The sequence below is a fragment of the Heteronotia binoei genome, chromosome 16 (genome assembly GCF_032191835.1).
Source record: "Heteronotia binoei isolate CCM8104 ecotype False Entrance Well chromosome 16, APGP_CSIRO_Hbin_v1, whole genome shotgun sequence".
Lineage (NCBI taxonomy): Eukaryota > Metazoa > Chordata > Lepidosauria > Squamata > Gekkonidae > Heteronotia > Heteronotia binoei.
The window spans coordinates 63,824,062-63,850,484 of record NC_083238.1 but is presented as its reverse complement, the minus strand read 5'-3'; the positions used below and the strand labels follow the sequence as shown (position 1 = coordinate 63,850,484).

General features: G+C 53.2%; 1 protein-coding gene across 1 annotated transcript; it reads right to left on the bottom strand.

The window, feature by feature from the left end:
- Positions 1-2,304: 2,304 nt before the first annotated feature.
- On the bottom strand, positions 2,305-25,932 carry ATIC (5-aminoimidazole-4-carboxamide ribonucleotide formyltransferase/IMP cyclohydrolase). The gene is made up of 16 exons (XM_060256889.1): positions 25,847-25,932; positions 23,637-23,763; positions 20,094-20,170; positions 17,842-17,908; positions 14,605-14,693; positions 14,301-14,452; positions 14,063-14,219; positions 12,686-12,811; positions 10,837-10,944; positions 8,481-8,566; positions 8,105-8,194; positions 7,123-7,251; positions 4,809-4,901; positions 4,289-4,471; positions 2,969-3,124; positions 2,305-2,633 (listed from the first exon to the last, which is right to left on the bottom strand). The coding sequence occupies exons 1-16, from the start codon at positions 25,875-25,877 to the stop codon at positions 2,514-2,516; spliced, it is 1,791 nt and encodes a 596-aa protein (XP_060112872.1). The 5' UTR covers positions 25,878-25,932; the 3' UTR covers positions 2,305-2,513.
- Positions 25,933-26,423: the final 491 nt, after the last annotated feature.

Genomic DNA, 26,423 nt, shown 5'->3' with positions numbered 1-26,423 from the left:
GATGACAGATACAGGATACAGAAACCGTGACAGACTGGAAAACTGGGCTAAAATCAATAAAATGAATTTTAACGGGAATAAATGTAAAGTTCTGCATTTAGGTAGGAAAAATCCAATGCGTGGTTATAGGATGGGGGAGACTTGTCTTAGCAGCAGTATGTACGAAAAGGATCTAGAGGTCTTAGTGGATCATACGCTGAACATGAGTCAACAGTGTGATGTGGTGGCTAAAAAGGCAAATGCAATTTTGGGCTGTATCAACAGAAGTATAGTGTCCAGATCATGTGATGTGACGGTATCACTTTACTCTGCTCTGGTAAGACCTCACCTGGAGTTTTGTGTTCAGTTTTGGGCACCACATTTTAAGAAGGATATAGACAAGCTGGAACGGGTCCAGAGGAGGGCGATGAAGATGGTGAGGGGTCTGGAGACCAAGTCCTATGAGGAAAGGTTGAAGGAGCTGGGGATGTTTAGCCTGGAGAGGAGGAGGCTGAGAGGTGATATGATCACCATCTTCAAGTACTTGAAGGGCTGTCATATAGAGGATGGTGTGGAATTGTTTTCTGTGGCCCCAGAAGGTAGGACCAGAACCAGTGGGTTGAAATTAAATCAGAAGAGTTTCCGGCTCAACATTAGGAAGAACTTCCTGACCATGAGAGCTGTTCCTCAGTGGAACAGGCTTCCTCCTTGGGAGGCGGTGGGCTCTCCTTCCTTGGAGGTTTTTAAACAGAGGCTAGATGGCCATCTGACAGCAATGAAAATCCTGTGAATGTAGGGGGAGATGTTTGTGAGTTTCCTGCATTGTGCAGGGGTTGGACTCGATGACCCTAGAGCTCCCTTCCAACTCTATGATTCTATGAAAAGGAGGCGGCATAAATAAAAACTCTGAGGAGTTTAAGGAAGAGATTAAAACAGACCTTGAGTTAAAAGACGCAAGGGAGAAAGCCAGGCAGAAAGAGATTGACATAGTGGGATCAATGCTCCCTCTAAGCTGGCGATTCTTGTGGGCAAAAATTCTACTTGGTGAGCTACTAGCATTAAAGTTGTGAGCAAGCCTACATTTGACTATTGTGTAAACCCAGCCTACCTCTCAAGGTTGTTGTGAAGATGAGACAAAGGATGAGAAAACAATGAGCAGCACTCTCTGTATATTTCTGATTCTGCCCACAGCAATGCAGATCACCACTTTGGGGTCAGGAAGGAATTTGCTTCCAGGCCAGACTGGCCCAGGGATCCTGGAGGGTTTTTGCTTTCCTCCGAGTATAAAAGCAGGCATCACTGGGGGAGTAGTTGTGAATTTCCTGCATTGTGCAGGCTGTTAAGCGTGGGTAACCCTTGAAGTCCCTTCCAGCTCTGTGTTTCTCCACTTACTTAAAGATTGTATCATTTTAATGAGCAGAACAGCAAATGCATAGTTAAATTTATACATTGTCTTTGTAAAGTCTGGGTTATTGGTGAACTAAAACCTTTTTACAGAAATATAATTGAAGGAAAAATAAGGAGCAGTCCTTTTTTGGGCAAGCATGGCGCAGAAGGGACTTTTTGCAGAGAACCCATTTCCTGCCAGCCTTTTGTCTGACAGCTGCCCACTGCGGGGTGTCTAGAAATCCGGAGTCCCCATTGTGGAGCCTGCCGACACTTCCTGGCACCCGCCAACAAGTGTTTTCAGAAAGTAGCGTCTCTTCTCCCCTGCCCTTGGGCTTCCTCTCTCTCTGTGGCTCCGCTTCTTACAGCAGCCATTTTGTGGTTCTGTCTGCTGTGCACAGGCTCCAAAAGGTATGTGCACCGGGGGGGGGGGGGGGGGGGGGGCTTGGTCTGATCCGTTTTGAGGAGCAGCAAGGGATCCTGCTAGAGTTTTGCTAGCTAGCCAAAAACAATGATTGTATTTTCTGCATTTTGACGCTTCTGACCACAAATCCCCTTTTTTGGCGTGTGGCTAGAAACAAACACCTTATCATTGGGGGTTTTTTCCCAGCTGAGAAACTGGGGACTACCTTCCCCACTTGAAGGTGAGGGAGCCTCCCAGCCATTCAGCAATGCAGGCTGGTCCGGCTCAGCATCCAAGGGACTCCAGGCGACAGTGGTGGTGCCAGCAGCAACTGGCCAAGAAGAGGCGATGAAGCCAAGGACTAAGGAGCTGGACACAGGAAGCCATGTTGGCTGAGGCATGCGCCTGCCCCCACAAAGGGCCAACATACAGCCAGAGTCAAAGGCAAGGGGGAAAGACCCACTTCAAAAAACCCGGGAGAATCTAGGCAGCATAAAGGCAACGCAAGCAGCAAGAAGACCCTTCCGAAACCATTCTGACTGGACCATTGGATGTATTTATTTTTCATTTCCAGACAGCCTTTGCAGGACACAAGCAGCTTCGCCTTCACGTTCACTAAAAAGGAGCATGAGGCCGCTCTGAGAGGGAAAGAGGCCTCTGCAGCCAAGCTCTTCGATCCTTGCTGAAGGAGATGCGGCTTCTTCTTAGCCAAGAGAGAGGCCTGCCATGTCTCCTCCGGAGCCGCTCAGTGGTGGAAGAGGCGGAGGCTGGTGTGAATTAGAGTGATCCCCAGCTCATCACAGGCTTCGATCACGACTTGGTCATTGGCCGAACCAGCAGGGGCAGCGATGAACTGGACGCCACTCTGAGTGGAGGAGAAGAGAGAGAACAAGATGCCGTCCACTGAATCCATGTGTTGCACATGGACACAGAATAACCCAGTGGGCTCTGGCATCCCAGCCAGCTGACTCCTCTGTACTGGAGGGCCAAAACTGGAAGTCTGGTTTCTGCCTGGACTCCTGACTGGGCTCTCTGCCTTAGGAAGCCAAATCTGGCCCCTACATCCCACCATGAAGGCCCACCCCACTGGGCCATTGTGAGCATAGTCGCCAAAGGAAGGAGATGGCCCTCCAGTCCTCCCCTCCAAGGACAGGCATCGCCAGCTCCCAATGGGGCAGCATGGGGGGGGGGGTGACTTACCCGTTTTGCCCTGTCGACATTATCCCTAAAAGGGAAGAAGGCATCCGAGCTGAGCGAGACTCCAGTCATCTTTGCAATCCACGCCTTCTTCTCTGCCTCCGTGAAGAGAGCAGGGACTTCCTCAAACAGGGCCTTCCATTTGGCCAGATCTTCATCCTGAAAAAATATTTTTAATTACTACATTAGTTGAATCAACAATCCACAACAAGCCTAGTGACAGAAGTGTTTGGTGAGTGTTACTTCCAGTACCCCATTGCAAGGACTGGCACAGTTTCTATTTGGACGCTCACATCTGGTCTACAATTACAACACTACTAGTTCTGGAAAATTCATAGCCAGAATACATTAAAACCTGAGCCAAAGGGGACTGTCATAGCTTAAAACCCTCGAAACCTCTTATTAAAGCTTCCCTTTGCTTGCTTCACAACATGCTTTGCTTGGCCTGGTTTGTGCCACTCCAGTCTGGGAGCAAACATCGGAACACCCAAAACACGGGATCCAGTTCCAGGCACTAAATGGAAAGTCTGGCCAACAGGATCTTGACTCGCTGTCCACCCTCTTCAGCTCCGTTCCTCCAGCTCCCGTTTGCCCTCAGGAAACAACCAGATTTGCCGCCAAGGTTGGCCAAGCACACGATTTAGAAACAACTCCAATTTACAGAGTTTATAGCTTGAACTGGGCACTCTGCTGGCTGAGCGATGCGGTGCGTCCAACAGAAGCTGCTGAAAACACACAGATCTCTCTGCTCACGTATGTGAAGAGGGTGGAAAGAGAGTTGGAATTTCAAATCTGGACATTTGTTTTAACCCTTTAGCACTCCAGGCAAAATTCTATCATGATCCTTTACACAGTTCCTTTAGGGCAGTCCTGGTAAGTGTTCATTCTAATTGTCTGCCCTCTGGAAGGAACCAGAGTCCATGTGTGCTGGAACAGCAAAACTGGGAGAATATGTAGGCCGGCTCTTTTGCCCCAGGCGCTCGGGCAGACCGACGAACCCCTCAGCTGACTGCCTGGGGCCTGAACTGGGGAAGGGGGCTGAAGGGCCGAAAAAGGAAGAGAGGTCCTTCCCCTGAGAACTCTGCCCTGGCTCAGAGGGGACATCAGAGTGGGCAGCAGGCTTCAGCACCAGCCCTCCCTTTCTCACGGTCAACACAAGAAACTGCAGCTGAGAGGACAGGACACACGATGGCCATTTCCTATCCCCACAGCATTTCTGAGGGAAAATACTGGAAGCACATCTCAGACCTGGCCATGCTTTAAACACAAAGAAGAGGAGCCCCAAGTCTTAGCCCCTTGAGCCAAAGGGCCCCTCTGCTTTACCTCGCCGATGGTCCCCGTGACGTACTGGTCAATTGCATTGGAGATCTCCGCCCTTTTCACGCCGCTTTTGAACTTCATGGAGAGCACTCGGGGGTGATGTCTCAGCCACCAGTGGTTGGCCTTGTCTCCAGCCAGGCGGGTGCAGTGGATTCGGGACTGCTGCCCCGCCCCAATGCCGATCACCTGGAACAGATGAGCCACGAGCTGAGCAAAAACCTGACCAAACATGCGGCTGCAGGGCTCGCCTGCCCTGGCAACCAGGCAATCACCCCGGTTACTCATCTGCACCATCTCTGCAATGGAGAGAAGTGAGAAGCAAGGAGCAGATCCTGAAGCGATTAAAATGCCAAGCTGGGGGGTGCGACCCTTCACCCCAACAGGGGCCAACAAAATCATCTTGCAGGTCAACCTGAAAGTAGAGTCAGGTGCAGGCTGCTTGGTTTGGCCACTTCAGGCAGCTTCCCCTGGCGAGCTCTAACGGGGCCTCTGCTAGACAGGCCCTGCCCCCTCCTTTGCTTACCTGCCCATCCTTGGCGTAACACACCGAGTTCGACTGTGTGTATTTGACAGCGATGCTGGCCACAATCAGATCCCGGGTGGCTGGCTCGGGCAGCTGAAAGGACAAGGAGACGGCCATCATAAGGGTACCTCTGCCAACAACACCAGCAGAAAGTCCTCACTCCCTGGCACTGCCCGTGTGAAACAAACAAGACATCCCTTGGAGAGCTTCTCAGAGGCTTCCCTCCAGCAGACACACATCTGCATGGTGTGTTGCTGACCTTGCCTTGGGGGGATTCTGAACAGCTGACTGGTTTGCACCTGCTGGCACTGCTCCACTACAGGCCCTCCAGTGGGTGACCCACAAGTGCCCAGGGACACAGACAGACAGACAGCACACCAGCGGCAGCTCAAAGAGTCGGGCACAGCCAGTAAGCAACACTGGAGTTGTTAAAAGTAGGTTTTGGTTAGGCTGAGGGAGCTGCTCAGAAAGGCCACAAGGGGTCTTCTTCTCCAGCACTGACAAAGCCAACCTTCCCCCCAACAATCCCTCAGAGGTGCTAAAAGTGGGAAGGAATCTCTCAGGCAAGGGCATTTCCCCTGAGAGAACCAGCCACTGAGGCTACGGCCCTCTCTATTGTGCTGGAGAGCTCTGGGCACCCTCCAGCTACAGGCGGAGTGGAGACTTTCTGCCCCCTGAATAAACACTTGCTGCTCTTAACTGAGGAAACCTGGCAAAGACGACAGGGATGATAACCGCTATCCCACAAAGGCTGAGTGAGGGCTGCGCTTTCCCTGCTGATGCCTTCCTCTCCCGTGAGAAAGAGCAGAAAGGGCCACGCCTCCTCGTTTGGCTCCCAGGTGGGCTGCAGGCACCTGGAGGGGGGGGGCTGGTCCTGGAGGAGGATGCCAGGGTTAGGGGTCCTAGTGCTCAGGTGCAGTCTTCCCCCTAAGCTGTGGGGTCTTGTGAGCAAAAATTCTACTTCATGAGCTCCTGGCATTCAAATTGTGAGGGAGCGATTTGACTACTGCATAGATTAGTTTGCTCTGGGGCTGTCCGTCCTGAGCTAGGATAAAGCTTTGTGAGCCGGAGGGTAAAAAACTATGAGCGAGCTCACACTAACTCAGCTGAGAGGGAGCACTGCTCAGGTGTGCACCTGCTAAGCCCAGCAGGATCTCTGGATGCAGGAACCATTCCAGTGGTGGGTCCAGAGAACTCAGGTGACCACTGAGCCACCTTCAGAAACAAGAGCAGACGGGATGGAAGGCCATGGGCAGGAGGAGAGGCCTTTAGCACACAAGTGAGGCCCCCCAAGTCGTTGAGCACAAAAGACTGTGGACTGCTTGGACCACATGCCTGTTAACGTGGTCTCAACTCAGCATCCTCCCCCTCCCCCGTACACCCCCCCGGCTGTGGAGAATGGAGAATGAAGCCGCTCAAGGAACTGCAGCGTGCCCACTTTAAGCGTCTCAAAAAGGGTGCCAAGCAATGAAAAGCTTCTTCTCAGCTACCTGTAAACACTTTCTACAAAAACATGATGTGGCTTTAAGAATCTCACACACACATCAAGGCTCACTGGAACTATTTTTATATGCGAGTTTATGACATGTTGACAGCAGAGATACAAGGTAAGCATCTGGACACTTTAATCTTGCTGCCAGGGCTACTGAAATGGTGTTTTTCAGAGCAACACCTGAATTTCAGCAGCTACATTTAATCTTGAGTGCTAGAACAATTTCAGGACAGTTCCAAAAAGAAAGAGGAGATGCCACTTATGACACCGACATAATCCAATCTCCTTGCTTAAAATCTGGGATATAGTTCCCCGTCTCCCTGGCGGTGAGAGATTCCTGGCTCAGCCTTTTAAGCTTTCACTGGTAATTCAGAAATGCAAGACAGAAAATTTTCAGAGTTCGGAATGGAAAGAGTCACTAAGATGTCAGTGAATCAATTTCACCTTTTCTAAGAGCTTTGATAAAAATCCCATGTTAAAAGAAACGATTCCGAGGCGTGCCCATTCAGCCAGGCCAGTCACAAAGTTTGGGCAGCCGTCAGAGCAGAGGCCCAGGGCAGCCCAGCCTCCTCCCAGCCAGAATTCATTGTGGTTTAGGTGACTTAGCAAAATCAAGTCAGGAAAGGAGGAAAGTTTTAGTCGTAACAGGCCAGACATGCGGTGGGGAAAATAGGAATTGCTGCACAGCTGGCATGACTGAAGAGGGCAACCTGACAGAGGAGAGCCTCTGATATCTGTGGGAGCTCTGCTGGGGATCTCCTCTCACACATGCTTTTCTGGGCAAGCATACTCTGCCCCCCCCCGCCCCCCAAATCACCTCACATTTTTGTGTTTGGTAACAATGTTTTTGAAGAGGGCCCGGTTGATCACACCGTCGTTCCTCTTCTGCATCAGGTGGAGCCCAAAGAGAGTGCGGAGCTCGTTCTCCTCTGGCTCGTAAGCCGGGTCCATCTGGAGGCAGGAAAGAAAAAAGCACTTTTTGGAAGCTGTGCCAGCATCCCTCCTCAAGGCTAAAGGGAACTGCACCCCCAGGGAGCTGGGAAGGGCACACCGGCTCCTGCCAGCCTGGATAATATCTGGCCCTCACGTGGGGCTGACCCACTGCAAAACACAAGAGGCGGGGGCGGGGGGTTGAAGCCTCTTCCTGAAGCAGTCCCAGTGAGCGGATTTCTACCAGCTAAGCTGTGAGTCATTGCAGAATCTGAGTGCAAAATGGGATTCCTCTGGGCACTAAACCTGTGGATTCCTCCTTGCTGCACATGATGGAGCAGAAACCACCTCAAGTGAGCCCCACCTACCCCAAAAGTGAAGAAGATGATATTGGATTGATATCCCACCCTCCACTCAGAGTGGCTCACAATCTCCTTTCCCTTCCCCCCCCACAACACTGTGAGGTGGGTGGGGCTGAGAGGGCTCTCACAGCAGCTGCCCTTTCAAGGACAGAGACTCAGAGCGGCTCACAATCTCCTATATTTTCTCCCCCCATAACAGACACCCTGTGAGGTGGGTAGGGCTGAGAGGACTCTCACAGCAGCTGCCCTTTCAAGGGCAACCTCTGGCAGAGCTCTGGCTGACCCAAGGCCATTCCAGCAGGTGCAAGTGGAGGAGTGGGGAATCAAACCCGGTTCTCCCAGATAAGAGTCCGCGCACTTCACCACTACACCAAACTGGCTCTCCAGTTTGTGGGGCCACAGAAGTGAGTCAGACCATGATGGGGCTCAGGAAGAGGTCCGGGAGGCTGAGCATCTGCTGACCCCAGGAGGGAGGGGGAGAGGGGGTGCTTTCCACTGCCCCAAGCCCTGACCTGGAGGACACAGTAGCCCCCATTCTTCTTTTTGGAGAGGATCTTGAGGGCTTCTTCCTGGTAGCCAGGGGCCACCACTCCATCTGACACCTGCAGGCAGAACAACAAGAACAGGTCAGCCGGCAGAGGCCCAAGACAGCACACAAAGCGGGGACACTTGGAAGGCCCCTGGCAGAAGCTGCTTCCTGGTTGCCCTGACCTTCCAGAGCATCTTCCAGTGCAGCCCCACTGCCCACCAGCCTGAGCTGCCCTGAGACCAAAGAAGGCTCTCTCCATCATCAGCCCCGCCCCTCCACACTGACCTGCTGGGCATCTGAGCTCACGGAGTAACGCAGCCCCCCCCCCCCCCGAGGAAGAACACGGTACCATTGCTGACCTCTCGGGAAATGATCTTTGCTGTGGGGACATCACAGATGTCAGAGAGAGCGATGAAGTCCCCGAAAGAAGACATTCTGTCAGCCCCTAGGGGGAGGGGGAAGGAGACAGAAACAGACCAGTCAACTCCTCAAGGCCCCACTGCTGGGTGTTGTAGCTCAGAGTTGGGTATCCAAACCATGTTGAGGACGGGAGGACTCTGGAATCCTGGGAAAGAAGTGGGCACCATCCCCAGATCCCTCTCCAGAAGTGGGGCAGAAACCCAGGCCTCGTTTTGGGCAGGAGCAGAACTGCGGAACCTCTAGATTTTATTATGCTCTTTCTTTCTCTCCCCTCCAAACCACTTGCTTCTGGGCTCCATTGTTCAAACCCCCTGTGAGAATTTGGCTGAACTCTAAGATCTGACAAACTTTCTAACATTTTCCCCCACAAAAAATGGGGAAAGAACCAAAACACGTAAAGCCGACAGATGGAAATCTTCATCCTGCCACTGTGGCCACAGAGGAGAAAGTAATTTTAGAAGTGTGATGATGGAAGTAAGGTTTTATCATGACAATTCTAACTCAAGAAGCATTTTGAGGTAGAAGCTGAGCTGATATAACTTAGCACACCTTCTGGTGATGTCGAGGGGGGGGGGGTGGCATATGCAAATGAGTTGTGCTAAGAGCTCCAGCACCTCTTTTTCTATGAAATGACCCCTGCAGAAACATATCACTTATTTCTACTGGAGCTGAGATTTGGGGTGCTGGGCAAATGCCACCTTGCAAATGCAAGTTTCAGTGATGCAATAAAACAGCTGGGGCAAAACCGGGAAGGCCTGAGTCGGACCAAGGAAAGCCTTCAAGTAATGGCTCCCCGTATACCAGCAAGTCTCCAGCTGAAGCCAAGGGTGGGGGGAGGCCTTCCTGATCATCTGCAGATCTCGGGGGGACCAGGAAACTCTGGCAGGGCCGTCCAGTTAGAGCCAATACTGGGGGTCCCCTATGCTTCTATAACAACAGGTTTTATGTGGCTGGCGGAGAAATATTCTGGAAGTTTCCTGTCCCAGACTGAAGAAGCGTCAATCCTCCTCTTCCCTCATCTCAGCTTTATTTTAATTTCTTCACCCCCGCCCCTCCCAAAACCCACACCCTTCCTTACTGCCAGTCGTGTTGCAGCAAAGTAGACTGACGGCAACAAACATTCCTAATGAGCGCCAATAAAGCCCACCTGAGTTCAGGGGCCAGGATGACCAAAAGGGAGGTGGATCCAGGGGGGCAGCAGGGTTGGTCCGAAGCAGCTGCACAAAGCAGGAGTCAAGTGGCACCTTTAAGACCAACCAAATTTTATTTAGAACGTAAGCTTTCGTGTGCTCTCTAAGCACACTTCATCAGATGAGGAATCCAGCAGTGAGCCTCACTGTGCTGGATTCCTTGTCTGATGAAGTGTGCTTAAGAGCACACGAAAGCTTACATTCTAAATAAAAATTGGTTGGTCTTAAAGGTGCCACTTGACTCCTGCTTTGTTCAAAAGGGAGATGGTTTGGGGCAGGGGGCTCAGGACAAAAGGGGATGGGAACGTCCCTCCCTGATTCTCATCCTGCCACCAGCTGCAGGGTTGGGAAAAACACCTTCCTCCTCATTCAGATCTTCAAATAAATGATGATGATGATGGATTTATATCCCGCCCTCCACTCTGAAGAGTCTCAGAGCGGCTCACAATCTCCTTTACCTTCCTCCCCCACAACAGACACCCTGTGAGGTGGGTGGGGCTGGAGAGGGCTCTCACAGCAGCTGCCCTTTCAAGGACAACCTCTGCCAGAGCTATGACTGACCCAAGGCCATGCCAGCAGGTGCAAGTGGAGGAGTGGGGAATCAAACCCGGTTCTCCCAGATAAGAGTCCGCACACTTAACCACTACACCAAACTAGAAAACTACAGACCCCCACGGGGTAGGAACTGACCATTTCCCTTGCTTCCCTTATGCAGGGATGCCGAGGGGTTTGCCAGGCACATGCAGAACTCAGCAAAGGGACAGAAAAGCACAACCAGATCACTGGATACCTTCATCCCCACCCAGTCTAAAATACGTTGTGGCCAGAGAGGTCAACACTGGGATCCAGACCCCTCCTCTCTCTCTCTCCAGCACTGCCCAGGAACAGAACAAAGAATAAGGGCTTGTGGTCTATTTGAAAGTCTCGCCACCACCAGCCCCCTCTGTGGGAAATGGGGGGGTTCATAGCCAATCTGCATGAGTTCAGGGGGTCCAGATAAGCATTGCTTGCAGAGGCTGCCTGAACTACAGTGGTGCGAGTGTGCGGAAAAGCTCGCCTCGAGAGACCAGGGGCTGCCGCCGCCATCTGTCATGAGTGCACCCACCTCTTGCCCGGGCGTACGCGGCTGCCAAGGGGGTCAGAGTGGGGAGCAGGTCATGGACCATGCAGACGTGAGCCTCTTCCTCGCTGAGTGGCACTCCCACAGCCGCACCTGGTGGGGAAAAGGAGTACAGACAGGAAGTCCAGCCAGCATCCAAGATGCACACAAGAAAACAGTTCACCCACATGTTTGGAGCAAGGAGGCAAAACTGGGAACGGATGGGATGGAGGCAAAACCGGGAGCGGATGGGATGGAGGGCACCCTGGCAAATAACCACTGAAAGTCATTTTCAAGGTCACTTATCAAGGCCTTGGTCAGGCTGTCTGGGGAATATCTTTGCAGCTCTGAAGGTCATGAACCCACAGAGGCACCACGCACAGTCAAGAGGAGGGCGGAGATGCGCAGTGAATGGCTCAGTAAGGAGTCAAGCAGCCAATCCCACCCCAGCGATGGGAAGAACACGGCTTCCTCTGGATTGCAGCACCACTTCAGCCATCTCGCACAGCTGTGCCCAGCACTGAGCAGCAAGCTCATCCAGCTATAATTCGATGAAGTCGTTTATGTGCTCACTGATCTCTTAGTGGGACTGTTGTGACACCCCTGCCCTTTCAGGAGGCCCAAGAGGAAAAGCACGCGGCATCAGGAGCCCCCCCGCCCCTGCCACAGCAAAGCTGCACTGTGGGACCACAGGCATTTATTTATTATGATAATTTCCCACGATGATTCAGCCATGACAAGCAAGAGATGACGGTACAGATCCCAGCAGCTTCTGTTGGTGCCTGGAGGGCTTCATGGGCATTTCGACCGCCTCAGAGCAACTGGTCAGGGCTTGAAGAGCATCGGCCTGAGGCACATGCATCCGTGGATCGGGTGGAAAGAAGCTCAAAGGCATCACCCCCACACCCAACACAACGTCCACACAGACTCTGATCTGGTAAACTTAGCTGAAGACTGTTGCGTATCGAGCGCCCTCCAGCCACACTGGGGCCCCTGCAAAGCCAGACGGTGCAGCACAGTGGCCATGAGGTGAAGGGACAAACCAAGGAGTGGCAGGTCAAATCTCACCTGTACCAGGGGGCCAGCCACACAAACCTGGGGTCTTGGACCCTCATCTGCAACACGGAAATGTTGATAATGAATGTGGTCAAACAACCGGCCGCCCCGCCTGTATTTCTACCACAGGGAGTGAATGAGGGATTTCCTCAGCTGGCCGCATCTGAAGCAGCTCAACCTCCAGGGAGCTCCTCTTTCACAGACCAGGCCTTATGCTCTGCTGCCACCAACAGTCCATGAGGAGCACAGCCTTCAGGAACACCTCTCCGTGCAAATCCAGAATTCACCCCACTCTATTTTAACCACCAGGAAGGCAGGAAAAAACTGGCTAGAAGTCTCAAGCACTCCCTCCTTCTGCCTCACTGACAAACGTCACCCTCCATTCGAAGCACCCCAAACCCCGCCCAGTGGAGCTTCGCCAGGAGGGAAGGGGCAAGTCCTGGCCATCTCCTAGACTCTTTGGGAGTCCCCCCCTGCCTCTCTGCTGCCCGGCCACACCCTGTCCTGGCTCTTCTCTCCCTCCAGACTGCATGCAGGACTGTCACAGAAGAGCCGCTCCACCAACCATTCACCCAGCAACAGGCAACCCTCTGAACATTTGAACGGCCTGGGGGATGCCCACCGCTTGCTCTCCCGCTCACACATGCAGACCAGTGCCGGCTCTTCTTCTCTAGGCACAAGCAGGTCTTTGCATGCACACACACACATGGACACCCATGCACAGGCTGCTGTGGCCACCCAAAACAAGAAGCTGCAGAAAGAGAAAGCCAAAGGTGCCCCACAGACCATCGTGTCTCACCTGCTGGACTGACGTGCTTGAAGGAGGTTGCAGCTGGGATGCCCAGGGCCTGCCTGAGTTCCCGCACCAGCTGCCAGGCGTTCAGGGCATCGCACAGGTTGATGAACCCCGGAGAGCCGTTGAGCACTGCAGGGTGGGAGAGAGAGAGAGATCAGGATGGCCCAGTCAGCCAGGCATGGAAGCTGCAGTCTCTGCCACAGACCCCTTCTCCAGCCTTCCTGCACTCAGCCCATTTGGGAGGGGGGGGGGGGAGGCAGACTAGCCTTTCTGTACAACACATGTGAAGTCCCAAGATGGCCCCACAGACACACGATTCCATCAAACAAAACGAGTCCTGTGAGCACAGTCCAGCATGTGTTTGGATCAATGGGACATTTAAACCCTTAACCCAAGAGACCAGAGCCAGAAGCCGATGGGAGGGTGCCTGCATGCCAGTCCTGGAAGTCTCTGAGCCGAGGTGGAGGTGCTGGAGGGCTTGGTGCTCAGTGACCATTCAGATACAGGGGGTGCCACAGACACAGAACTTTTCATCCATCCTCCCAAATGTCAGAACTCGAGGGCAGCCAAGGAAGCTGGGGGGCGCAGATGCAGAACAGACAAAAGGAAACACTTCCGTACACAATGAGTGACCGTCTATAAGGAACTACTAGCCATTGTGGCAAAAGTGAACCTCCACATTCGCAGGCACTAACTCTCTGAGTCCCAGGACCAGGAGGCAACATCAGGGGAAGGCCTCAGCCTCTCTGCCCTGTTGTTGGCCCTCCAGAGGAACTGGCTGGCCCCTGTGTGAGACAGGAGACTGGACTAGATGGAACCTCACTGGTCTGATCCAGCAGGGCTCCTCTGATGTTCTTCTCAGGGGAAGGCCTCATCCTCTCTGCCCTGTTGTTGGCCCTCCAGAGAAACTGACTGGCCACTGTGTGAGACAGGAGACTGGACTAGATGGACCCTCACTGGTCTGACCCAGCAGGGCTCTGCTGAGGTTCATATGCATAGTGGGTCAGGAACAGTGTGGTGGAAAGACTGCTCAACAGGAAAGGACAGACAAGAATATGAATAGACAAACTGAAGTTATTTCCACTGCAAATGTGATGGCAGAAGTTTCCTTCTGAGGCTGAAATGCTGTCAGCCTGGGAATCCAGGAGCTGCTGCAGCTGCCCTAAAAGCCTGAAAGTCTCTACTGTGAGCTCACGTGGGGGGGGGAGGGGGCTGACCCCCTCAACGCACGGGGCCTTCGAGGATGCTTCCCCCCACTCCACTACCCATTTGCTGTTCTGACAACAAGCACAAAGGCAGGTGAAGCCCCCTGACCTCTCTGAAGCGCTACCTGAATGCCAGCAGGGACATGGCTGCTATGTGACGCAGAAGCCCCCCTACCTGAAAGGGGGAGTTGGGGCCCGAGTGTGTAGAGCTGAGCGGGCGTCTGGTGAGGGTTCATGCCATATCTCAGGGGAAGCTGAGCCACTCCTTTGCTGTACTCTTTCCGGAAGTAGTCGGAGATGGCCGCGTCGTACTGAGCCGTGTGAGTGAAGGCCTGGAGGAAAAGCAGCCAGGATACATTCAGAGCCTTCCTGCTGGTCCAGCACTGCTTCCTCCACAAGCACACACAACGCACCTTGAGGGCCAGCCGCCGGCGGGTCTCCAGGGTGGTGTCGCTGTTGCTCGATGCCTTCATCTCCTTTGCCACGAGGGCATAGTCTCCCGGGTCACACACCACAGTCACCCGCGCATGGTTCTTCGCAGCTGCTCTCAGCAAAGCCACTCCGCCTTGGGTTGGAAACGGAGTTTTATTGGTCAAGAAGACTTGACGGAGGAGGACATGACTTGACTTGTTCCATCAAGTGGCTCCATCAGTCACGTTTCCCTCTTTGCGCACACAGAGACTCTGTGGGCCATTTGCACTTTCCCAAAGACCTTACCTATGTCAATCTGCTCAACGGCCTCTTGCACAGTCACATTTGAGGACTCGACGGTCTTGACAAAGGGGTAGAGATTGCACACCACCACTCTAGAAGAAGAAAAGGAAGAAAGAGGGGTGTGTGTGGTGAGGGGGGGGTTCGCCCCAAACGATCTGCTCAAGGCCAGCTCAGCAGGCAGCTCAGTCCCTACCCTGAAGCCTCACCTTTCCAGCCTCGGAGGGGCCTGTGCTGAACCACAGTTGGACATGAAGCCCTGACCACAAGGCAGTGGGAATTAAAGTGCTGCTACCCAATTCTGCACTGTGCCTGACCAAAGGATCCAAGAACAGAGAATGTCCCCACCCAGCTCCACCCCTTCCTTCCTTCCTTCATGTTAGTAGATTTATATTCCGCCCTTTCCCATAGCAGGCTTCGGGCCAATTACAGTCATAATAAATAACAGTTAAAACCCAACTACAACAATAATAAACAATCCAAACAAGCACAAGATAAAATATAACATACGCACGCAGGCACATTTTGCAGATTAAAACATAGATATTGGCTCGAAATATAATAGTCAAGATGGTAAACTGCTAAATCGTTGTAGGGGAGGGCAAACAGATGGCATAAGCAGCAGAGAGAGGATGCCCTTGCCTCAACCAGAAGCCTGGCAGAATAGCTTCATCTTGCAGGCCCTACAGAACGGTGGCAAATCCGGTAGGGGAGCTGGTTCCACCAGGCAGGGCCGAGAAAGCCCTGGCCCTGGTCGAGGTAAGCCGGACATCCTTTGGGCCAGCAATGGCCAAGAGATGCTGACTAGCTGGGAGAGCCAGGGAAGGAAGCCTGAGAAGGGCCAAGGAGAGCCCAGGAAACAGCCCCTCGTCCTGCCCTGATCACCAGATACAAGCCTCTGCCTCAGGGAACACTCACAGAGCCGGTGTGGGCAAGCAACAGGACAACGTGTGACGGAACCGGCCCGATTCTGCCTTCAGATCTGGACCCATCAACTCCCTTTTGAGTTGCCAACTCCTGGAGGGCGCTTATCTTTTCCCCACCACTAGGGCACGCTGCCACCACCTGCTTAATTTAGGGGTTCCTGACCGAGAGGAACAGGACTCCCAATTGTTAGGCAAATTGCCCTAAAAGGCTGGAAACCATTTGCCCGGACAATTCCTGACGATGCAACTTCTTCCACTGCAACGGCCAGGATGGTGCACACACGGAGTAGCTGGAAACCCATCTGTACTTCTGGCTAGCACTCTTCCAGAGATATAGAGTGCTGTTGTAACGCTGAGGCTGTTAGTATTCACATAAGTCTCTTATAAAATGGTAGATAAAACCCACGTTTCACAGCAGATGTTTGTGAGTTGAATCTCCAGGCATCCTGGCAACCAAATGGGTAATTACGATGTCCGTATATAACTGAAATTAGGGGTCTCTTGCTCACATACCCCCCCCGCCAGTTCTGTGGCCTGGCCTCAAGGTCCTCTGCCCACCCAGCACCTGGTTAGCCCAGAGACCACAGTCCTTTTTTGGGAGACCCCTGGAGGACTGGCACCTTTGCCACCTGCATGCCTTCCCTGGACTCCCCTCTTGCAGTAGTGCGGTTGGGGGACCTTGGTGGTACAGAGGGACTGCCTTTTAAACAAATAAAGCATTTATTTAAAACAGGCAACTATTTACAGGCATTTTTAAATACAGGATGAACAGAAGTAACAGATGAAAATAGGGATAACGCTCCTTCTTCCCCTATTATGCAATGGGCCCTGAAGCTCCCATCCAGAACTGACTCATGAGCCTCCAAGACTCAAATCAAACTGTCAGCTTCCCCTGACAACTTTTAACTCAAGGTTTCCCGCCCTAAATCTTCAATATAAAACCCTCCTGCAGCCTTCTGGGAGACCAGCCTGAAAGACTTCCTGCCTCTCTAGGAGGCCTCCTCAGAATGGCTGCTTCCAGACCGGAGGGGGGAGGAGGAAGAGACTAGGCTGAAGCCTGCCTGTTGTCCTCTTCCTGCCAACTAGGGTTGCCAAGTCCGATTCAAGAAATATTTGGGGACTTTGGGGGTGGAGCCAGGAGACATTGGGGCGAAGCCAGGAGCAAGGGTGTGACAAGCATAATTGAACTCCAAGGGAGTTCTGGCCATCACATTTAAAGGGACAGCACACCTTTTGAAATGCCTTCCTTCCATAGGAAATAATGGAGAGGGGCACCTTCTTTTGGGGCTCATAGAATTGGACCCCCTGGTCCAATTGTTTTGATACTTGGGGGGTATTTTGGGGAGAGGCAGTAGATGCTATACTGAAAATTTGGTGCCTCTAGCTCAAAAAACAGACCCCCCGATACCTCCAGATCAATTCCCCATTATACCCTATGAGAATTGATCTCCATATAGGGAATAATGAAGTGCCCAGCAGATATTCCCCCTCCCCCCCAGTTTCTGGTGACTCTGAAGTGAGGAATTGGCCTCTCTACTCACGAGTTGCTGCCAACTTCTTCCAAGTAACACAGACACCCCATCCCAAGAGGAAGCCTTTCAATCGGAGCCTGAAGCCTCCGGAGGTGGGAAGGCACATGGGGGCTGTGGGGGCGGGGCTTCCCCCCACCAGCCAGCTGGCTGAAGGAGCCTGGGAAAACGGGAGAACCCCCGCTGGGACCTGGGGGTTGGCAAGCCTACTGCCAGCTCCCAGATACCCATAGCGTAAAATGGCGTCTCTCCGCCCAAGGCAAGGTAGGGAATGAAGTGGAGTCTTCACAAAGCACAGCACAAGGCAGCACCCCCCACCCCTGTTCAGGGCAAGAAAGGGCGGCGACTGTGGCTTCAGTCCAGCACCAAGCCAGCTCATGGCGGAAGAACCAAAGTGGCGGCGGGGGGAGGGGGGGTAAAAGGAGCAGGAGGAGACCCGCTCGGAGTTTCTTAGCAGCCCAGGTGGGCCCTGAATTCCTGCCCTGCTACGCTTGAGGCTAACCTGAATGTCGAAACGCAAACAGTGTTATGTCAGTCTCAAAGGGCATGTTTGCTTGTACTTCAGCACCAGAGCCCCTGACCGGAGGTCCCTTTCCCTGGGCAGTTCCCCAGTCCAAAGACAGGCGCCCGTTCGCAACACGTCTCGAAGAATTACCCAATAACTTCCACATGGAAAGGAGCCACTTCAAGAGGGGAAGCGGGGAAGCCGTGGTCTCTCCTGCAGCTCCACTTCTGCTGAGTGGCACCAGACCAGTTCTCAACTCCCAAGACCCCCTCCGCAGGCTCACCTCACAAGGCTGAAATCCTGTTTCTTCATGTCAGCAGCATCTTGTGGGGTGTCACGAGCCAGGATGCCTAGTGGGGGGAGGGGAAGAGGGAAGTGTGACTGGAAAGGGCCTCCTGCTTGGCTGTTCTCTGGCAGGGATGTGATTCTGGAACTCTCCAGCTTTGGTTCTGCTACAAATAAGCCCTATTTCACCACTTCCCTAACTACATGGAAGAACATGGCCGTCCTTAGGACAATCGCTAAAAACCACGCAGCATGAGGCCAAGCATATTCAGAAAGATCCAGCGAGTCCAATGGGACCTACTCCTAAGTAACTGAAGCCTGTTCAGGAGCAACAGATTGCAAGCTCTAGATGGAAAAGATGCTACCTGAGGGAGCCGTGCTTTGAGAGGATTCCCTTTCAGCACAAACTATTCAAGGGAAGTAAAAGGTAAAGGTCGTCCCCTGTGCAAGCACCAGTCGTTTCCAACTCTGGGGTGATGTTGCATCACAACGTTTTCACGGCAGACTTTTTACGGGACGGTTTGCCCTTGCCTTCCCCAGTCCTCTACACTTTCCCCCTAGCAAGCTGGGTACTCATTTTACCAACCTCTGAAGGATGGAAGGCTGAGTCAACCTGGAGCCGGCTACCTGAACCCAGCTTCCATAGGGATCAAACTCAGGTCATGAGCAGGGAGCTCAGACTGCAAAAGATTAAAAGCCATCCGGTAGAAATGCAGCATCCATGGGAGCCACTGCTGGGCAGTGCAAGAGTGTCGGATCAGCAGCTGAAAAACTCCAGTTCCAACCCCCACCCTGCACCTCACGAGGCGACCCACTCTCTTCGGGACCAGAACCACCACCTACATCACACGGGGGGGGGGGGGTTGTTGTCAGGACAAAACAGAGGGAGGACCAGCCATGGCTGGACGTCTTGAACTCTGCAGAAAGGGCAGGACATAGACAGATAGCAACACGCTGTCTATCACAGATCTCTGCTTCCTGCATATTTAAAAATTGAAATCTTCATGCTACAATTTATGCAACTCCTGCAGCAAAACTTCCTTAGGAGAGCTCAAGAAAGGAGAAGGCTGAACAGGAACTCAGCCTGACCCAGGAATTCCCAACCTCTGCAGTTCTAAGCTAGAACATAAGAAAAGCCATGTTGGATCATGCCAATGGTCCATCCAGTCCAACACTCTGTGTCATACAGTGGCCAATATGTGTGTGTGTATATACATATACACACATATATATACACACACACACATATATATATATATATACTGAGGCTAATAGCCACTGATGGACCTCTGCTCCATATTTTTATCCAATCCCCTCTTGAAGTTGGCTATGCCTGTAGCCGCCACCACCTCCTGTGGCAGTGAATTCCACATGTTAATCACCCTTTGGGTGAAGAAGTACTTCCTTTTATTCATTTTAACCTGACTGCTCAGCAATTTCATTGAATGCCCACGAGTTCTTGTATTGCGAGAAAGGGAGAAAAGGACTTCTTTCTCTACTTTCTCCATCCCATGCATAATCTTGTAAACCTCTATCATGTCACCCCGCAGTCGACATTTCTCCAGCTAAAGAGCCCCAAGCGTTTTAACCTTTCTTCATAGGGAAAGGGTTCCAAACCTTTAATCATTCTAGTTGCCCTTTTCTGCACTTTTTCCAATGCTATAATATCCTTTTAGAGGTGCGCTGACCAGAATTGCAAACAGTATTCCAAATGAGACCGCACCATCGATTTATACCGGGGCATTATGATACTGGTTGATTTGTTTTCAGTTCCCTTCCTAATAATTCCCAGCATGGCGTTGGCCTTTTTTATTGCAATCGCACACTGTCTTGACAAGACCTCTGGGGACTTGTAAAAAAATACATGGCTTCAAAATGTCAAAGTTTTGCCTCCATATTCAGGAGGGAGCTGGGCTAGAACTCTGAACATTTACTGAGAGGAAACTTTTGCCTTTGAGGCCAGGGACTTAAAACATGTAACCCTCCACCAGCATTCAGAAGTGTCAGAGTCACAGAAGGGTGGAGCCACACAAGTCCCTCTGCCCAAAGACTGGCTCTCTGTCCCCACTCCCATGTTTGCAGACCCACACCATGCAGACAGCCACGTGCCCTCCGCACTGCACAGAAAGGTGCAAAGGCTGCCATGGGGTGGGTCAATCACTGGGGGATCTGTAGCTTGACAGGAGTCTCTCTCAGGGCCCTGCCTAGAATCCCCACCCCACAGAGAAAGCCTGGGGGGCTTCCACCTACCGGCATGGACTGCAGGGTGCAGCGTCTTCACTCGCCCTCCGAGCATCTCTGGAAATCCGGTGAGATCAGAAACATCTCTGTGGAGATGGAAAAAGAAATCACAAAGCAGGCACCTTCCTCCGGCACCTGATTATTTGTCTCCCTCTTTCACACCTGCCTCTCTCTCTCTCTCTCCCCACTGGAGAACCAAGGTGGCTTCAGTGGTTCTGCTCCCTGTTTGAATCTCACAACAACCCTACGAGGCAGGCTAGGCTGAAGATCTTACTGGCCCAGGCTCACCCAGTGAGCTCCCACGGTGGGGGGTGGGATTTGAACACAGGTCTCCCAGACCCTAACCTGACACTCGAACCAGGACTCCACAGGGGCCCCTCATGCCCAGTAGCCCTGCATTCAAGGCCCAGTCAGCTGGATTCGCCACTTCAGACACAGCTCACAAATCCAACTGGGGTGGGTCAGGGGGAAAGAATCAAGGCAACTAAATGCTGGCAGGAATCCATCACACTGGAAGCTGTCATACCTGGAATCCGACCTTCCATCCCTCAAGGTCAGTGTTGCCTGCCCAGCCTGGGCATCTGCTGAACCCAGGTGAGACAGAGGCACTCAGAACAGTATCTGGAGTCAGCAGTGGCTTCAATGAAGACCCAAAAACTGAAGCTCCAGCCAGCACCAAGAGGGAGAGGAGAGCGAATGCACCAATGTGGATTCCGCCTGCTTCAGCCAGGGGTGTTCCCACCCCTCACCAGGTGTGCAGTTTCGGGAGGGTCTCCCACTGGATTTTGAAGACTAATGTCTAAATGGGATCGGAGACACCTCATCTCTGGCCCTTCCTGGGAAAGGAACGAGCAGGGCCCAGGGCATCCTGGCAGCACTACCCAGCCCCTGAAGTCTTCTGAAGGGCTGCCAGCCCCCACAGGAGACAAGCTGAGCGCCCCCCCTCCTTCCTTCACAGGTCTTGACCCTCCTTAAGAACTAGGGTTGATGAGATGGACAGAGGCATTTTACTCCACAGTCCAAAATGAATGAAAGACAGAAATCCAAAGCAGGTCTATTTGACAGGGCCGACTCCCCGGAAAGCATTTTTCAGATTGCACCACAAATCTCTCTCTCGGGGACATTTAAGAAATCCAGCAGGAACTGCCAGCATTCGCATGCTGATCACTGCCTTCCCCCTCGTTCTGGACACACTTGGCTTCCTTCCACAACACTGGGATCAAGTTACAGATAAGCAAATGCAATTTACGCAAGACCACCTGAAATACTGTAGCTAAAACAACCTCCCTAGTCCAAATCCAACACAATTCCAGGGCCCCTGCCACAGGAAGATTTCTGATTTACATCCCGCCCTATACTCTGAATCTCAGAGCAGTCACAATCTCCTTTACCTCCCCCCTCCAAACAGACGCCCTGTGAGGTGGGTGGGGCTGAGAGAGCTCTCCCAGAAGCTGCCCTTTCAAGGACAACTCCTGTGAGAGCCATGGCTCACCCCAGGCCATTCCAGCAGCTGCAAGTGGAGGAATGGGAAATCAAACTTGGTTCTCCCAGATAAAGAGTCCACACACTTAACCACAACACCAAACTGGCTCTCAACCTGGTTATAAAGAATATGGGTCCCCCCCCCCAAAGTAATGTGTCTCGAGTTCCTAGCAATACAGCTGTCCTTAATCTAGTGAATTATTTTTTAAGATAAATGTGATATTTAGCATTTGTATGCCTAGTAATGTTTGGGACCAGCTACAAGACACTGGCTAGGTGACCATTTGGACTTGTTTGAGCTCTCCACTTGCTGCTCTCTCAGCTGCTCCCTAAAATGGGAAGAACCACCCAACTATTCTGAAAGCCAGTGCCTGGACTGGACTGGTCACTTTTCATCCCAGAAAGGGGCTGCTAATGCAACAGCAGGACCCAACTACACCAACCCTCCCTTCACACACTCTGTGTCGCAAACAGGGCCATACGATCAGGTACGAAGGTCTGGAACTAGGCCGCCTGGGAGGACGCGCAGGTATCTGTGGGACAACTGCAGCTCTGGCCCCACATCAGAGGTGTTGGCGAGTGGTTGAAGGGATTCCATTCCCTTATCCGGGCCCAGATTCAACTCTATCACTGGTTACAAGGAGGACAAAAGACCTTCAACATCTCCTTTCAGAAGTCCCAACATCAAGCAAGCATCAAATGACTTCCACATGACTGCAAAGAGCGGGGGCTCTTAGGACACTGAAAAGAAGGATTCAACCCGTGTCGGAAAAAAAATCGCTCAACTTGAATTTCAAATGAAAAAACACGAGAAAAACTACAAGCTCTCATTAAAAACAGAAATTGAATCAAGGCTAGAGTGGAGGCAATGTGGGCTTATTTATGACCTACATTTCCCCCCAGATAATTAAAATATAGAACAATCAAGGCTTCCAAATAAACTGAAAGCACTCCCCCTCCAAAAAAAGAGCAGTTCTGAGAACTTAATTTTGCCTTCATCGTACAGATTTAGAGAAGGGTACTGGAAAAGAAAGGGGGGTGGGTGGGTTTAAACCCTCATGGCTCCATGAAACTTCTAGGCTGGGGGGGGCATTCACGCCCACCAGGCCTTTCCCATTGGACAGAAACGAAGGAGGGGAGAGCCACGCCTATGCCAGCCTGCCCTCCCTGAAGGAAGGACAAATTAGCAACACAGCAACCCTTGACCTACACAGGCCAGGCAGCAAAGGATCCCCGGTGCTCTTTAACACCCTCTCGCCCTCACAGACACACAGAGCTGGAAAAACACAACAGAGGATGTCAGAAATCTCTGTCCTGATGTAACCAGTTGAAAAATAACTTCAGTGTTTCACTTCCCAGCCTGTGTCTTCCAACCTTTGGGCAGGGCCAAAAAAGTAGCTTTGTCTGAAGCAGTAACCAAGTCTACATGCCAGGCTCAAGTCCCAGCAGAGGGGACACGTCCAGATTTGCCTTCTCTTCATTGCAAGGATCAGTCTGCCCTGAAAGACTGACATCAAGAGATATCTAAGCCATCTTTTAAGCCTTCTTATTTCTATGAGATACTGTAGCCCTACGACAAGCAGTGGGCTTGCATTTGGGCAGTTCTTGCTGCCTTTGACAGGCCTGTTGGAATCCACAACTTCCTGCCGTACCTAGCAGCATCCTTTTTTGACGGACAGGAGACGGATCCCAATGGGTTCAGCAGGTGAACGGGGGATGGGAGATGGGGCTGGCACGCAGAAGGTCCCCGGTTCAGTCCCTGGCAGCAGCTCCAATTAAAGATCCAGGGAGCAGGTGTGGTGAAAGACCCTCTTCTGTCTGAGCGGGCAACATGACGCTGGATGGCCCCGTGGTCTGATTCTGAGCAGAGCAAGTTCCCCCAAGGGGGTTTTGAGGCCTCCCTCTTCCCATTTCACCTGCCCCGTCATGAAGGGCTTGAGGCTGCAGCAGAGGAAGGCCATTTGCTCCTTCCTGCCGGTCCGCTCCACGGCGCCATGAGCAGCGAAGGGGCCTGACCTCCAGCTCCTCACCACTGCCCACCCAGTGCACCTCGACAGGCACAGTTCTTACCTGACATCCAGGCCTGCATCCCGAAGGGCTTTGGCCGTCCCCCCGGAGGCCACGAGGGCCAAGCCCAGCGACCGGAGACACTGGGCCAGCCCCACCAGGCCGGTCTTGTCTGAAACGCTGAATAAGGCTGGAGAGGAAAGAGAAGTGAGAGAGAGGCTTGGAAGAGGCTGTGGCCCAGACCTGCCCTTCTCTGAGCCATTGACCATCAAGCCCTTGGCTGCTGCAGGGGAACCTGAGACCCAGACCTCTCCTCCTCCTGGGGAGCACGCTCTCTGGCCCCCCATCTCCTGGTGACTCCCATGGGATGCTCTGCCCTGGGGAACTGGCCGCACTTCTGCAGGGCTGGTCCAACGGAGCTGTTCCACCAGGCCTCTGGCGGGGGGGGGGGGAGGGGAGTCCATCTGAATGGCCTCCCCTGCTCTGGTCTCCTGGTGGGCTTCCTTGTCGTCCCCACCCCAGCCCTGCATCATCTGTGGCCAGAGGCCCCGCATGCTTCCAGTCCAGTTACTGATTGTGCTGCAGGGGTTGACCACCTGGTGGTGGAGCTGCCTTGGTCCTCCACAGGTTCTAATTCTGGTGCAGGGCTCAGCTAGGTCCAAGCCAATGTTTCCCTAGACCAGGGGTGGCCAAAGTGTGGCTCTTCCATGAATATCGTGGGGCTCTTGAAGCTCCCACTGCACTCTTGGCCAGACACTTGGAATCACGTTGGAAGGGACCTCCAGGGTCATCTAGTCCAACCCCCTGCACAATGCAGGGAACTCACAAACCCCTCCCCCTAAATTCACAGGATCCTCATTGCTGTCAGATGGCCATCTAGCCTCTGCTTAAAAACCTCCAAGGAAGGAGAGCCCACCACCTCCAGAGGAGGAAGCCTGTTCCACTGAGGAACCGCTCTAAACTCACAAACACCTCCCCCTAAATTCACAGGATCTTCATTGCTGTCAGATGGCCATCCAGCCTCTGTTTAAAAACCTCCAAGGAAGGAGAGCCCACCACCTCCCGAGGAGGAAGCCTGTTCCACTGAGGAACCGCTCTAAACTCACAAACCCCTCCCCCTAAATTCACAGGATCTGCATTGCTGTCAGATGGCCATCTAGCCTCTGCTTAAAACCCTCCAAGGAAGGAGAGCCCACCACCTCCCGAGGAGGAAGCCTGTTCCACTGAGGAACCGCTCTAAACTCACAAACCCCTCCCCCTAAATTCACAGGATCCTCATTGCTGTCAGATGGCCATCTAGCCTCTGCTTAAAACCCTCCAAGGAAGGAGAGCCCACCACCTCCCGAGGAGGAAGCCTGTTCCACTGAGGAACCGCTCTAAACTCACAAACCCCTCTCCCTAAATTCACAGGATCTTCATTGCTGTCAGATGGCCATCTAGCCTCTGTTTAACAACCTCCAAGGAAGGAGAGCCCACCACCACCTCTGAAGGAGGAAGCCTCTTCCACTAAGGAGCTGCTCTAATGGTCAGGAAGTTCTTCCTAATGTTGAGCCGGAAACTCTTTTGATTTAATTTCAACCCCTTGGTTCTGGTCCTGCCTTCTGGGGCCACAGAAAACAATTCCACACCATCCTCTATACGGCAGCCCTTCAAGTCCTTGAAGATGGTGATCCTATCACCTCTCAGCCGCCTCCTCTCCAGGCTAAACGTGCCCAGCTCCTTCAACCTTTCCTCATAGGACTTGGTCTCCAGACCCCTCATCATCTTCATCGCCCTCCTCTGGGCCCCTTCCAGCTAGTCTATATCCTTCTTAAAATGTGATGCCCAAAACTGAGCACAATACTCCAGGTGAGGAGTGAAGACTTACCAGAGCAGAGCAAAGCGAAACCATCCCTTCACATGATCTGGACACTAGCCTTCTGAAGAATGCATTTAAAGCGAAAGCTGCTTCCTTTCTTTCTTTCCCTCCCTCTTGTCTTGCAGCTCTCAAGCCTCTGCCGTTCATGTCTTGTGGCTCTCAAACCCCTTGCATTCGTTCCCCGTGGCTCTGGCCTTAAGCAAGTGTGGCCACCCCTGCCCCAGCCTCTTGGAGGCGGCCCTGAGCCTGCGGGGCGAGAGATCCAGGCCACAGAGCCCCCCAACACCCCCATGCCTGGGGGGCAGCGGAAGAAGCACAGGCCAGCCCTCCTCTGCAGAGCGCGGCGCCCTCCTTCCTCCCCCGCCCTGGAGCTGGCAAGCCCCGTCCCTCCCTCCCCCCCCGAGGGGGCTCTCACCCAGCTGCTGCGGTCCCGCTGCTGCCGCCATGGCCGCGCCGAGAGAGGAGAAGGAAGGCGGCAGCCCAGAGCCCGGGCAGGGAGGCAGCGGCAGGGGCGGGGCCAGGGCGGCGATTGGCTCTCCGCCTCCTCCCGCCCCGCCCCGCCCCGCCGTGGGGAGGGGAGGGGGCAGCAGCAGGAGCCACGTGGGCGCCTGCCCGGGCCGGAGGAGGAGGAGGAGGAGGAGGGGCTGCTGCTGCTGCTGGTCTGCTGACCTGTGCCCTCCCCCCCTCCGCGCTCGGCTTCTTCATACTCCCCCCTGGAGTGCGGCAGGGCAGGCTGTCGGCCTGCGGGCAGGATTCGAACCCCCGGCACGAAACACGCCTCCCTGCCTAGTAGCGAGAGCCCAGCGGGCGGGTCCGTGCTGGTCTGAACCAAGCAGGAGTCAAGCACAATAGGAGTCCTCGGCGCCTTTAAGACCCCCGCGGTTTATTCCGCTTTCCCCTTCTGCAGACGAGGACCGAGGCGCAGTGAGCAGAGGCACCTCGGGGGCACCAGCTCGGTGTGCCTCATCTGCAGAAGCGGGCCTGCACGCGGG